Raw genomic sequence first — 13,263 nt, 5'->3', positions numbered from 1 at the left:
AACATGCATTTTGCCCTGTGAGCCAGGGATACTTTCTAATTCTTGTCTCAATCTCCAAAACTCCTCATTCAGTTCTATACTGTTTGCAAACCACAAATGGGATTTTCAGTAGTTTCCCAGCTGGCTGTGGCTGGGGGCAGGGACGGGGCAGCGCTTCAAACAGAAGCACTGGGCCAGACTGTATGCTCACAGTGGGGCCTCTTGGCCCTATCACCTGAACTCAGCAGACTTTGGAGAGGCAGTGTTGTCCCCTGCATGGGGCACTGTCAGGAGCTCAGAGTTGGAAGACTGGTTTTGCCACTCATTTTGCTGTGTGTGACGGCATGCTGCTGTTTTTGCATCTATGTCCCCAGTTATATAATGGGGTTATAATGCAACCTACCTTCTGAAATCTACAGTTGGCAAGTCTGATTTGGGCTCCAGATATCCAGGGCTGGAGGCCTGCAGGTTCCTAGAGGGCTCTGCTGGGACAGCAGCCTCATGTGAAGGCGACTGTTCCACTAAGCACAGCAATTTTTAATAAACAGATTCCATATTTGAATAGGATTGTAGATTTACAGTGAGATTTGACCCAGCTCATAGCTTTGTAGGAGAGGTGTTGGGTTGGAGACCCTGTAAGCTGCTTTTCTCTGCCTTGTGTAGCTGTACAGTACAGAGGTTCCCTGTTGCTTACAGTTAGGCAAACATGAACCAAAGGGCTGTTTTCTCCTGCTCCTGTTCTGGTTAATGGTTCTGCCTTGTGAGTTGTTGGGGCCTCCTACTGTTTAGCATCTCCCTGATAGGTGTCATGAGCACTCCTGCCTCACTGATGTCTTTCAATTTGTAACAGGACTTTGGGATATGGGAGCGTGGAGACAAGACAAACCAGGGAATCACAGAGCTGAATGTGAGTTCGGTTGGCATGGCTAAGGTGAGTAAGAAGGGCAGAGGAAGAAGGCGGTGTTCCTCACTGACAATGAAATTAAATTTCTCCTGGGATATGGTGACAAGCTGCACTGGAGTGACTGCAGTGTTGAGCTTGGATGCAGCTGTCTCTGTACTTGCCTCTGTATTTGGCATTAGTTACCAACTGGCTTTGTTAGCCAGGCTCAGCAGCTCTTTGTAAGAGCTTGAATCTCAAGGTGTTTGGCCCATTTGTAGTTGGATCACACAAGGGGAGATTTTCTCCTAGGCTGTTAGGGCCTGGTATTCTATGCTGCCTGATTGGGCCAAGATAACTCTGTTGCCCCAAATAACTGCTTTATGTAACTGATTCAGTCATGAGGAGTAGAGGTGCATTGATACGTTTGTCCATATCATATTGGCCCTGATAAAAGGAAAATAGACATTATTGGCAACTGCCTTTTTTTGGCTAATGTGGCCAGTAGTGTCACCGATAAATGCTGTGGGCATGCATGTAGCTGCAGCATGCACACAACTGGCCCAGCAGCTTGGAGAGCAGCGTCCAGCCAGTAAGTCTGTTGGAGGGAAGGGGTGGGGGGCAGATTGAGGCACCCTCAGTGAGGGAGGGAGGAGGGCTGGGGTAGGTGCTACCTGGGTGGGGGTGCAGGATGGAATCATGCGTGGCTCATTTGGGGGCTGTGGGGGGGACAGCTCCCTCCATTGTGCGCACCCCCTGAGGGATGCGTGGAGAGCATGTGCCCCCTGGATCTGTGCATGGGGCGAGGGTGGGCTGGGGACGGGGGCAGTGCAAGGTTCTTCCTGGCCAGGGGGGTGGTGAGTTGTGCTGGGGCTGTGCTCAGGGTGGGCAGTGCTGGGAGTGGGGGCTATGGGGTGGGCTACAGATGCCCCAGAATTCACTGTAGTCCCCCCTCCCAGCATCACCACTGCCTGCCCTGAGCACAGCCCTAGCCCAACCCTCCCCCTGTCCCCTCCGGGAATAGCCCAGTGCCACCCCAGCCCACAGCAGCAGCCTGCCCTTGCCAGAAACAGGTGGCATGTGGCCACCATGCCTGCTCTGGGGGTATGCACAGTGTTGGAAACTGCCCCCCTCCCCACGCCCTCCAGATGAGCCTCTTGCAGCTCCATCCCATGCCCCTCCCTGCCCTGGTTGTGCACTGCTTACCCTGCCCCACTCCTTCCCTCACCATGGGGGCCTCTGATCTGCTGCCCCATGCCCCTTCCCTTCCCCACAACAGACTTACCAGCTAGATGCTGCTCTTCCAAGCTGCCAGTCTGTATATCAGTGTTTTATAGATTCATAGATTATAAAGTTGGAAGGGACCCAATGGATGATTATGTCCGACCCCTGCCCCTGGTAGGAAAGAGGACCAAGGTCAGATGACCCCAGTCAGGTGATTGTATAGATTCATAGATAAATTCATTTGGATCAGTATCAGCCAATATGGCTTGTTAATAATTGGCCATTTGGTATCAGCCCCAAAAATCTTTATTGCTGTATCCCTAATGAGGAGAGAAGCCTTTCCCCTTGCAAGTTGGTGTCAAAATGACTTCTGTTTTTTAACTGCTCCCCTTCATGCAGCTTCTGGGTAACTCAGGAGCTGCAGTACAAAACACCTGCAAGTTTGTGCCACCTTTGTCAGCTCCTGTCAGCCTCCTTGAGGGATTTGGGTTAGGATATCACTGTGCTGATTCCTGTGTTTCGTCTGTTTCCTTATCTGTAAAGTAGGATTATGCTGTTTTATAATGTTGACCACTCTTACTGACGATAGCAGTTTATAGGCACTGGTCAGGCTGCAGCTGGAGTACTGCATCCAGTTCTGGGCGCCGCACTTCAAGAGGGATGCCGACAGCATGGAGCGGGTCCAGAGGAGGGCACTCGCATGGTCAGGGGGCAGCAGGGCAGGCTCTACGAGGAGAGACGACAGGACCTGAACCTGTTCAGCCTCCAAAAGAGGAGGCTGAGGGGGGATCTTGTGGCCTGTTATAGACTAGTCAGAGGGGACCAGCAGGCACTGGAGGAGTCCCTGTTCCCCTGAGCACCGCCAGGAGTGACCAGGAATAATGGTCACAAGCTGGCACAGGATAGATTTAGGTTAGATATCAGGAGGCGCTACTTCACGGTCAGGGCGGCTAGGGTCTGGAACCAGCTTCCAAGAGAAGTGGTGCAGGCTCCTATCCTGGGGGTCTTTAAGAGGAGGTTAGATGAACATCTTGCCGGGGTCGTTTGACCCCAGTACTCTTTCCTGCCATGGCAGGGGGTCGGACTAGATGATCTGCTCAGGTCCCTTCCAACCCTAGAAACTATGAAACGGGTGGAGAGCCTTGGCTTCTGGCAGTCTTATTTCAAAATTCCCCTGTTATTGGAGGCTGTTTCTGGTGAGACCTATGAGAAAAGGGCACTGGTGAGCGAAGGCTTGTGGAATGGAGCTGAGAGCCCAGCACAAGGCCTGTGGCTCATGTGTAACCTCCTCTTCAGTCTTGTCTCTCTTGTTCTCACAGCTGTTGCACAGAGGCAGGGAAGTGTGTCTTGGTGCTAGACACTGTAGTTATTGTACTTAATCTGTTGAGTCAGTACAGTGATGCAGCAGTCAGGCTTTATGTGCTCTGTCTTTCATCATTTCCTTCTCTGGTCATAGGCAGCCCTTGAAGCCCTGGATGAACTTGACCTCTTTGGAGCAAAAGGAGGACCCCAATCAGTGATCCACGTTCTTTCAGATGAGGTGCAGCATTGCCAGGTGAGGGCACCACTCTAACTGGCCAGCAGGGCACTTTCTGGCCTGGCTCGGCTACCAGGAATTTCCTCTTATGCTTCTTAGAGGAATTAGCTGTGAGGGTCATCAAGCACTGAAACAGGCTACCCAGAGAAGTTATGGAATCTCCCTCCTTGGAAATTTTTAAGAGTAGATTCACACTTCTCTAGATCACTTAAGTGGAGATGATCCTTGAATAGGGGGTTGGACTAGATGACCTCCTGAGATCCCTTCCAACTCATACTCCTTCCAAATCCAAAGAAGTCATAGAAAAGTAAAGGAGGCTTGAATATGCTGCCCAGTGAAAGAGTGCAGAGTGGGTAAGATGTTTGCAGGGAGCAGTTCAGCTTTGACCCATCTATTGGTTAATCCAATAGAGTATGTTCACACCACATTGAATGGCTGCCATGGAAGTGCTCTCTCTGTGCTTGTTCTCACTGTGTGTGCACCAAATGCTGAAAAAGTCATGTAGCCACTTTCTGGTGCATGCTAAGGGGAATACCTGCCTGACATTTGTCTAGCTTGTGGCACAAACAAAACAGCAGTGGTTAGACAGGGCCTGTTTTCACAGTGATGCTTCCATACACTATCTGATGTAGGGTGGGCTTATTCATATGCAGTAGGAAGCAGCAGTTTGTGGCATGGAGCTCCACAGGGCGAGTAAGTCCCTTAGCTCTATGTCAGAGGCAGTCCCAATCCAATCATCTACTTGGATCTGAACCTCATGGCTTGGGTCATGGCTAGGACAGCACTTCTCTTTGCCCAGAATTGCTCCGTGTTCCTTGGCTACCCCCAGCAACCACAGCCACCTTCTCTCATATAACTATTTCAGTTCAAACTTTGACATGCCTGTGACTGGAATGGGGCTCTGCACTGTGACTCTACCACCTGGGAGCTTGGGTACCATTACTAGTAAGGCTGTAGATAGGAGTGATTGTATTTATGCTCCTGCGTGCTGCAGTCTGAAGGAATGTTTCTCCATCCACTTAGTCTATTCTCCATTCAATGCTGCCGAGGGCTTCAACATCTAAGGAAGTTGATGCCAGTGTCCTTTCAGTCATCTCATATCCAGCATTTGCTGTGGAAGATGGTGGGCTGGTGGAGAAGACAAAGCAGGAAATTATTCTAAAGTTGCAGGTATGTTGTTTATGAGCTGATCTTGGCCCCTGCAAGGAGAGCTCCCCAGAACAGCAGGACAGCCACTGCCCAGCTGAAAAATTGCTGAGCAAAAAGAATTCCCCCCCAGGCCTGTCCCAATTTTTTTTCTCTCTGTTACTGTCCTCTTAGAGTCACTGGAGGTGGTATAGGGAAGTGAACCCAGCCTGTAGTACCCTGTGTGATGCTGATATGCAGATGAGGAAGTTAATCAAGAGGAAGCTTGCTTGTTTCTGTGCTGTAATAAAATGACCTAATGCATGGGGGAGGGATGTGACCCAAAGGTTCTGGAAGCAATGTGTTCTGCTGGGGTATTGATGGTGGATTGGGTGCTGTTGTATCCTCCCTGGTACCAAGTAGCCAAGAGTGATAAGTACTTGCCTCCCGCCTCTTTCCTTTCCAGGGACGGTACGGCTGCTGCCGGTTTCTCAGAGATGGATACAAGACACCCAGGGAGGTATGTGTTCTCCTTTTTCTCCTCATCCTGCAAAGGGAGAACATGTCCTGGATTGCTGGCTGGAATCCGTCTGCTTTGGAATGTTTCCCAGTTGCTGCCTAGTGTATTCTCATGGGGTGGGGCTTGAGTAACTGGGTCTAAACATTAGCACTGAAGTGGTATGAATGGAAGCCGGTGTAATTCAGTCAGATAAAACAAGAAAATGGAGGGGCTTGAGAGATGCAGCAGGCAAGGGCCTGGAGAGCAGCAATATGGGGCCTTAGAGTGAGCTTTGGACATCAGCAAGGGCTACAGAAAGTGGGAGCAGCTTCATCTACATGTTAGAGTGGGGTGGGAAGAGCCATACTAGTAATGAGTGCTATGAGGGGGATATGGCTTTACCCAGGATCTGCTGCCACTCAGTGTACATTGGCATATCCTGGCAGTTGCTGAACCTCACTCTCTTCCTGACCCTCAAAGTGCTGTTCTTGGGTAATATCAGTAGCACTGGAGCAGCAGAGGAACCACCCAGGAGGAAGAGGTGTTTCAAAGCCATCCTGCTGGAACTCTGTGCTGGGCATCTGTGGATAGGACAGCTCTGGTTCCTGAGAGAAGAACTTCCAGGAGGCAGAGAATTTCTGGTCAATTCTGCTGACCTCATGTCTTCTTTCTCTTCCCCAGCTGGCCACTTTAGTAAGAGAGCCCCAGGTCTCCCTCCCTAGCCCCAGGGTGTTTTCTGTAAGACTCTCTTCCTGTTTGGCTTCTAATTTAAAAGTCCTTTCTAGTCCTCTATTCCCATGCCATCATGACTCATGACTCATCAGGTGCTGCCTCTCGTTACCTTTTTGCTATGCATGTGGCAGATAAACTCAATTCAATTCCACTGACCTCCTGTTTCTAGCATTAGCTTAACTCCTTTGCTGCAGCCCAGCCTGAAGTTGTCTTTTCATGGCTTTTTAAGAAAACATTACCTAAAGAGAAACCATCAAGCTGCTTTGTGAAGCTCTTTTAACTGCTTGTAGTTGGCTTCAAGGGACAGTAGATCTTTTTACTGAACACATTTTTAAAACACACCAAACTAAGCAGTGAGTGAAATTTTTGTAATGGTTAAATAAAAGCTATTGGGAAGTGAATCTGATGGCATTCCTCTCTCAGATATTCACCATTCCGCTGCTGCTACATGTATTTCAGTGGAACATTTACACTTTAGAGAGTGTGTGTGTGTGTTATGAATGTGATTTCCTGTGATGTGGTTTCCTGTGACCTGCCTGCTCCACTGACACTATAGTAAGCAGTGTGAAGTGTTTAGACTCCTCAGAGCTGGAGACGTTTTTATTTTTCCAAATGTTTTGGAGCCTTGTCAGCAACAAGCATTCAGCAATCCTTCCAGCTACCAGCATTTCAGCCTTTTGGTTAAAAACTGTGTAAGCTGTAACAACCAGTATAGTTGTGTAGGAGCTGCATATAGTTAGCTTACTTTGCAGGTTCTGGTAAGACGGGAAGCTTGTAACCTGTTTATGAAGTAATGCAGGTAGGGGGCTGTATCCATCACCTCATTCTTTGGATTGCTATGAGTCTCGCATTCCATAGGGTTTTAGTTGTTCTAGTGCAGCTAAATCATGTAAGACTGTCCTGTTTGTTCTTTTAACAGAAGTATAATCACAATTCAGAGCAGTTAACTACTAGCTCGGGAATATCCATAGGCTCTCACCTTGAAGGCAGTCAAGAATTCCTTTCCCAAGTCTCTGCCTGGTCTGTAAACTCCGTGGTTGACCGTGCATTCTAGGGAGGCAAGTAAACCTGGAATAGCTTTCCCAAGAGGGGTGAAAGACTTGAATGTATTAGTTGATCACAAAATGCCACCAAGGTGATATGGCCACAAAAAGGCAAGTGCCATTCTAGGATGGATCAGGTGAAAAATATTTCTACTAGAGTGCAAGAAGTGTTAATGCATTCAAGCTGGGCTGAATGCAGAGAAGGGCTGCTCTTCCTATGAGAGTAACCAAGGCCAAGAGGAGATATGACTGCTATCTGCAAGTGCAAACTGGCTGTGCATAAGTTCAGGCAGGAAGTTAAGAGGTTTCCCTGGGATAGCTTCCCATGGGGAATTGTGGGGGATGACGGTGACAAAAAACCCTAATTAAATTTAAGATGCAGCATGATCACTTTCTGAACAAGGTTATATGCTATGACTGCCTGTGATTGCAGAGGGCTAGACATCATGACTCAGGAGATCCTTTGCTGTTCTGTATTCCTGTTAACTTGTAATCTTCCTGCAGGACCCTAATCGTCTCTATTATGAGCCAGCTGAGCTGAAGCTTTTTGAGAACATCGAGTGTGAGTGGCCTTTATTCTGGACATACTTCATCATCGATGGAATCTTCAGTGGCAATGCTGAGCAGGTAGTGTATGCACACACAGACGGAGGGGCCTGGCTTGAAGAGAAGACATGAACTAATTGCTTGATCGTTAAGTACAGTAAGTCCCCTGATAGACTGCCTACAGTTCTTTCTCTGTGCCCTCCATTGCAGGGCATGCTGCTTGGTGATTGTGGGGTCACTTGAAGCTACTGAGCTGATTTGACTTTATTAGTGTGTTAAAATAAAGGAGCAGTAGGAGAGTGGCGGATGCAGCCCGCCAGGCCATTCTGTCTGGCCTGCAGGGCCCCTACAAAATTTAGAAAATTAATATTTATCTGCCCCTGACTGCCTAGCATATAGCCCTCGATGGCTTGCCAAAGCTCAGTAAGCGGCCCTCCACCCAAAATAATTGCCTGTCCCTTCTCTAGAGGCTGCCTATAGTTGGCCCAGTTGTAAATAGGTACGTAGCCATTCAGAGTGGGGAGTTGAAGCTGGTTGGACATGATAGTGGCCAGATTGCTCCTGTGTGTACTGTTGGCTACAGAAATGGGTATTTTATAATGGCACAAGTCTGAGTCACCTCAACTGAGGATAAATCGTGAACATAGAGCTGCTGATGTGGGACGTGGATAAGCAGGGATGGGCTCTGCAGGCTCTGTATGGGGAGGATGAGTGTATTGTTATTTCCCACTGCCAATTTAACCTCTTGTGCTCCCTCCCATGGAAGCTGGGCAGGTTCACAGGTCCCTGCCCTGAGAGTCCTTTGGGAGCTGAGCCTCTCTTGTTCTTTCTTCCTAGGTTCAGGAGTACAGGGAGGCTCTTGAAGGGGTCCTCATTAAGGGGAAGAATGGAATTCGCCTGTTACCAGAACTGTACAGTGTCCCTCCTGAGAAGGTAAGCTCTTCATGTTCTTTGACCAGGACACATTGGGGAGGAAGCTCTTGCTCAGACCAGTAGAGATAAGAGTCAAGATCCAGGGGATACGATCTCCTTTCCCCCAACTTTCACTCTCATTGCCACCCAAAAGATCCTCCTCAGCTTTTTTCTCTTCCAGAAGGAGCTATTGATGGCAGGCTTCTAAAAGGCATCTGTACCATGGTTGTTTGTCTGCCCAGCTAGGGGCAGCGTTCAGTGAAGATGGGCCCCTTGCCTGGGATTTGTGACCAATCCCTGCAAGAGCCCTTTTGCTGCTCCACCCCTTCTGCCTGGATCGGGTGGACAGAACTGAGGCAGGAATTTTCACACAGCTCATGCTTTCTCCTCAGAGCTCCCCCACCCTTTATCATAGTTTTGTAGTGCTTAGGGTTGGAAGGGACCTAAACAGATCATCAGGTCTGACCCCCTGCCCCGGGCAGGAATGGGTGCCACGGTTGTATCACCCCAGCCAAATATCTGTCCAGCCTCCTCTTGAAGACCCCCAAGGTAGGAGAGAGTACCAGCTCACTTGGGAGCCCATTCAAGAGCCTGGCAGCCCTAACTGTAAAGTAATGTCTCCTGATGTCCAGCCTGAACCTTCTCTCTAACAATTTGTGGCCATTATTCCTAGTAACCCTGCATGGTGCCCAGGGGAACAGAGCCTCCCCCAAGTGTCACAGGTCCCCCCTGGTGAGTTTGTAAATGGCCACCAGATCCCCTCTCAGCCTTCTCTTGTGGAGGCTGAATAGGTTCAGGCCCTTTAGCCTGTCCTTGTAGGGCCTGCCGTGCTGCCCCTTGACCATGCAAGTGGCTCTCCTCTGAACCCTCTCAATGCTAGCCACATCTCTCTTGAAGTGTGGTGCCCAGAACTGGACACAGTACTCTGTGGCATTGGTCAGGCCACAGTTGGAGGGGAAGGATCACCTCCCTGGACCTGCTTGTGTTGCATCTGTAGATGTGGTTAGCCTTACTGATTGCTTCCTCGCATTGGTGGCTCATGTTCGTCCTGGAGTCAGCAAAGATTCCAAGATCCCTTTCTGCCACCGTGTTGACAAGAAGGGTGTTTCCCAGCCTATGGGTATGTTGCAGTTTCCTTCTCCCTAGGTGCATCACCCTGCACTTGTCTGCATTGAATTCCATCCTATTCTTATCCACCCACCTCTGTAACCTGTCTAGAGTTAGCTGGATTTTGTCCCTCCCCTCCAGTGTGCCCAACTTACCCCACAACTTGGTGTCGTCAGTGAATTTGGACAGTGTGCATTCCACACCCACATCCAAATCGCTGATAAAGACATTGAACAGTACAGGCCCCAGGACCGAGTCCTGGGAGACTCAACTGCCCACATCCTGCCAGGTCGAAAATGACCCATCCACCACCACTTTCTGGGTGCGACCATCTAGCCAGTTTGCCATCCATCTGACTGTGTAGGCATCAATGCTGCAGTTGCCTAGTTTGTTTGTTTTTTAAGAGACTGTGGCGGAAAACTGTGTCAGAGGACTTCTTAAAGTCCAGGAAGATGACATCCACCCTGACACCCTTGTCCAGGGACTTTGTGACCTGATCATAAAAAGAAACCAGGTTAGTCAGGCAGGACCTGCCCTCAGTGAACCCATGTTGGTTGCCCCTGAGCATTACCTCCCTTTCTGGGCCCTTGCAAATGTGCTCTTTGATAATTTTCTCAAAGGTCTTCCCAAGGACTGAGGTAAGACTGACTGGCCTATAATTGCCAGGGTCCTCCTTTCTCCCCTTTTTTGTAAATGGGGACCACATTGGCCCTTTTTCCAATCCTCTGGTACCTGGCCGGTGCCCCACAAGCACTCATAGAGCCGTGCCAGGGGCCCCGCTATGACCCCCGCCAATTCCCTCAGCACCCTTGTATGAAGAGCTGGACCTACTGATTTAAATATGTCCAGCCCCTCCAAAAATTCCCTAACTAGGTCGTCCCTGACCCTAGGTATGGCAGTGCCTCCCCTTGGTCTGTCCTGGTCCCTGTTCAGGAATATGGAGGTAAAGAATTCATTAAAGAGGTCAGCTTTTTTTTGTTTGCCACAATCACCAGATTGCCAAACCTATCCTGTAGGGGCCCTACGTTACCCGATGCCACCTTCTTATTTCCTATGTATTTGAAAAAGGACTTTTTATTATTCTTAATTCTGGTCGCTAGCCCTAGCTCTGTCTCAGTCTTGGCCTTCCTAATAGCCTCCCTGCGGTCCCGAGCAATGGAGGTATAATCCTCGTTGGTGATAACCCCTTGCTTCCGCTATTTGTATGCCTCCTTTTTTTGCCCTCAGGCATCCCTGGATGCCTTTGCTGGGCCATGGGGGCTTTTTAGCATTCCTGCCCCCCTTGTTGCACATTGGGACTGACTCCCTTTGAGTTTGGAGAATTGTCTCCTTGAGGAACAACCACCCGTCTTGGACTCCCAGCTCATTGAAGCTCCGAGACCCCAGTGCCTCTCCTACTAAACTTCTTAGCTTACAGAAGCCAGCCCTCCTGAAGGTGAGGACCTCTGTTTTGCTGCTTGCTTTCACCACCCTCTGCTGGATAGTAAATTCCAGCAGGCGATCATCACTGTCGCCCAGGTGGTTGAGTACCCATAGACCCCTCACCAGGTTGTTGCCTGTGGCAAGGACCAAGTCCAGCAAGGCATTTCGCCTGGTGGGACTATGCACCTTCTGGGTTAGGTGGAGGTCCTGTATCCCGGCTAGGAACCTATGTGAGTAGTCAGACCTGGCTGACTGTTCCTCCCAGCAGTTGTCTGGGTAGTTTAGGTCACCCACGACAACCACATCTCTTGTCCTTACAGCCTCTGTGAGCTGACCTGAGAATTCCAGGTCCAGCTCGTCCCCCTGGTGAGGTGGGCTGTAGTAGACACCCACTATCAAGTCCCTTTCCCCATGATCCCCTGTATTCTTACTCAGACCACCTCAGTTTGCCCTTCCTCTGACCCCATCCTGATCACTGTGGATGTGTATTGCTCTTCGATGTACAGTGCTACATCCCTCGTCTTTTCCCTGCTCTGTCTCACCTGTACAGCCTGTATCCCTGGCTGTCCACTGCCCAGTCATGGATAGAATCCCACCAGGTTTCTTTGAGCCCCACTAGGTCTGAGTTTTCACAAGCTAACAGGAGGGCGAGTGCCTTTTGCTTATTCCCCATGCTTCAAGCATTTGTGTAGAGGCATTTGAGGCCTCCTGTAGGTGCCCATGCCGCTCTCTTGTTCCTAAATCTGCCCTGGCCCCTGTCACTTACCTGGGTACTACCTGTGCATGTCACTTGCCTTGACTGCAAAGTGTCCTCGTGTTCCTCTGCATCCCCATCCCCTGGCGAACCTAGTTTAAAGCTCACCATATGAGATCAGTCAGCCTGAAAGAAAAAATGCACTTACCTTTTGGGGAGAGATGAAGCCCGTCCTGTCCAAGCATGTCCTCTGTATGGAAATGCGGGTCGTGGTCCAAGAACCCAAAGCCTGACTGGTAACACCAGCTCTGAAGCCATTGGTTGACCTTGCCGATGCATGTCTCATTGCACTGTCCATGTCTGCTCAGTGGAAGAATAGAAGAAAAAAACACTTGTGGCCCTGTCTCCTTGAGCTTTACCCCTAGAACCTTGTAGTCGCTCATAATGCGGGCTTTGGGAGATTGCTTGGCTCACACCTTTCAGTAGGCACCATAATAGTGATTCCAGTGTTGGGGTCACTGCTAAAACCACCTGCACTTTCAGATAGTGCTTTAAGCTCTGCTTTCTGACTTGCGGCACTCTGTGTGTTGGCATCAGGCAGCCAAGTGGAAAGCACAGTTGTGGTATTCCGTGAGGTTGCCTTCAAAATCAGGAGTGTGTTGTTTAGGATGCAGGGAGCCCACTGGAAGTCTTCTGGTTACCTAAGTATTTGAGTGCTTTTAAACAAGGAAGATCCACCTGAGCTTTGTTACAAGGCCCTGTATAAACTCTAGTTGTTACACCACTGCATGGATGTGGTGTAGGACTGGCCTTGGCTGGCAGTATAATATTTCAGGATGGATTAAATCAGCCAACACTATGTAAAAATGTTGGCAGTTACATAGGTCACCATACATTCATTCAAATTCTCCATTTTTACATTTTTATTATGTTAGAAAATGAATGATATGAGATGATTATTTTTTACCTGTGACTTGCTTTTATCTTTTTTTGACTGGCTACTGGAATTTGGCTAAAATGCAGACTAACAGCATTTTAAAATGGCTTGATAAAAGAAAAAAAGATGTACTGGCTGCAGAAGAAAAATATTTATCAGAGTATGTTTTGCATATATAATTAAATGACTTATTAAACAAAGGAGGTGGTGTCAGTAGGGAGTGAATTGGACTGATTTGTTTTTGGTTACCATGTCCATCAAAACTTTTTAGGACTAAATCTCAGCCTCTCCCTTGATGTTTTCCAATCTATTAATAAAAAAAAGCTTTTCTGCTTTTTTCCAACTCCCAACTGGTTTCTTGACTTTGAATGAAGGTAGTCATGGAACTGAACTAGAAGATCTTCTGTAAGTGCAGCGAGAATCAATTACTGCCATCAAAATTGGGCTTATGATATCAACAAATTCTGGTTCTAGATGCTTAGTCAGTGGCTTCTACGAGTTCAGTCTTTGACTTTCATTAAAACAAGACTGGTTAAATATTTATTTTCTATTTATTAAAATGGTTTGAATATATCATAGCAAATTTGGATCCTAATGGAGGTGATCTTTGTTCAGAATGTAATTTT

The 13,263-nt window shown here is 48.6% G+C and overlaps 1 protein-coding gene across 7 annotated transcripts in view; it reads left to right on the top strand.

The window, feature by feature from the left end:
• Positions 1–13,263, top strand: part of PHKA1 (phosphorylase kinase regulatory subunit alpha 1) — a 73,802-nt gene that overhangs the window by 19,718 nt on the left and 40,821 nt on the right. For all 7 annotated transcript variants that reach the window (XM_090059086.1, XM_090059088.1, XM_090059085.1 and 4 more), the window contains 6 exons: positions 830–910; positions 3,540–3,638; positions 4,644–4,790; positions 5,212–5,265; positions 7,524–7,646; positions 8,403–8,498. In XM_090059086.1, coding sequence (XP_089915212.1) covers positions 830–910; positions 3,540–3,638; positions 4,644–4,790; positions 5,212–5,265; positions 7,524–7,646; positions 8,403–8,498 — 600 coding nt within the window. The remainder of the gene's footprint in view (positions 1–829; positions 911–3,539; positions 3,639–4,643; positions 4,791–5,211; positions 5,266–7,523; positions 7,647–8,402; positions 8,499–13,263) is intronic.

Source organism: Crocodylus siamensis, chromosome 8, assembly GCF_052110815.1.
Source record: "Crocodylus siamensis isolate JL-2025a chromosome 8, ASM5211081v1, whole genome shotgun sequence".
NCBI lineage: Eukaryota > Metazoa > Chordata > Crocodylia > Crocodylidae > Crocodylus > Crocodylus siamensis.
The sequence above is the reverse complement of the archived record's forward strand: the minus strand, read 5'-3'. Positions and strand labels throughout refer to the sequence as shown.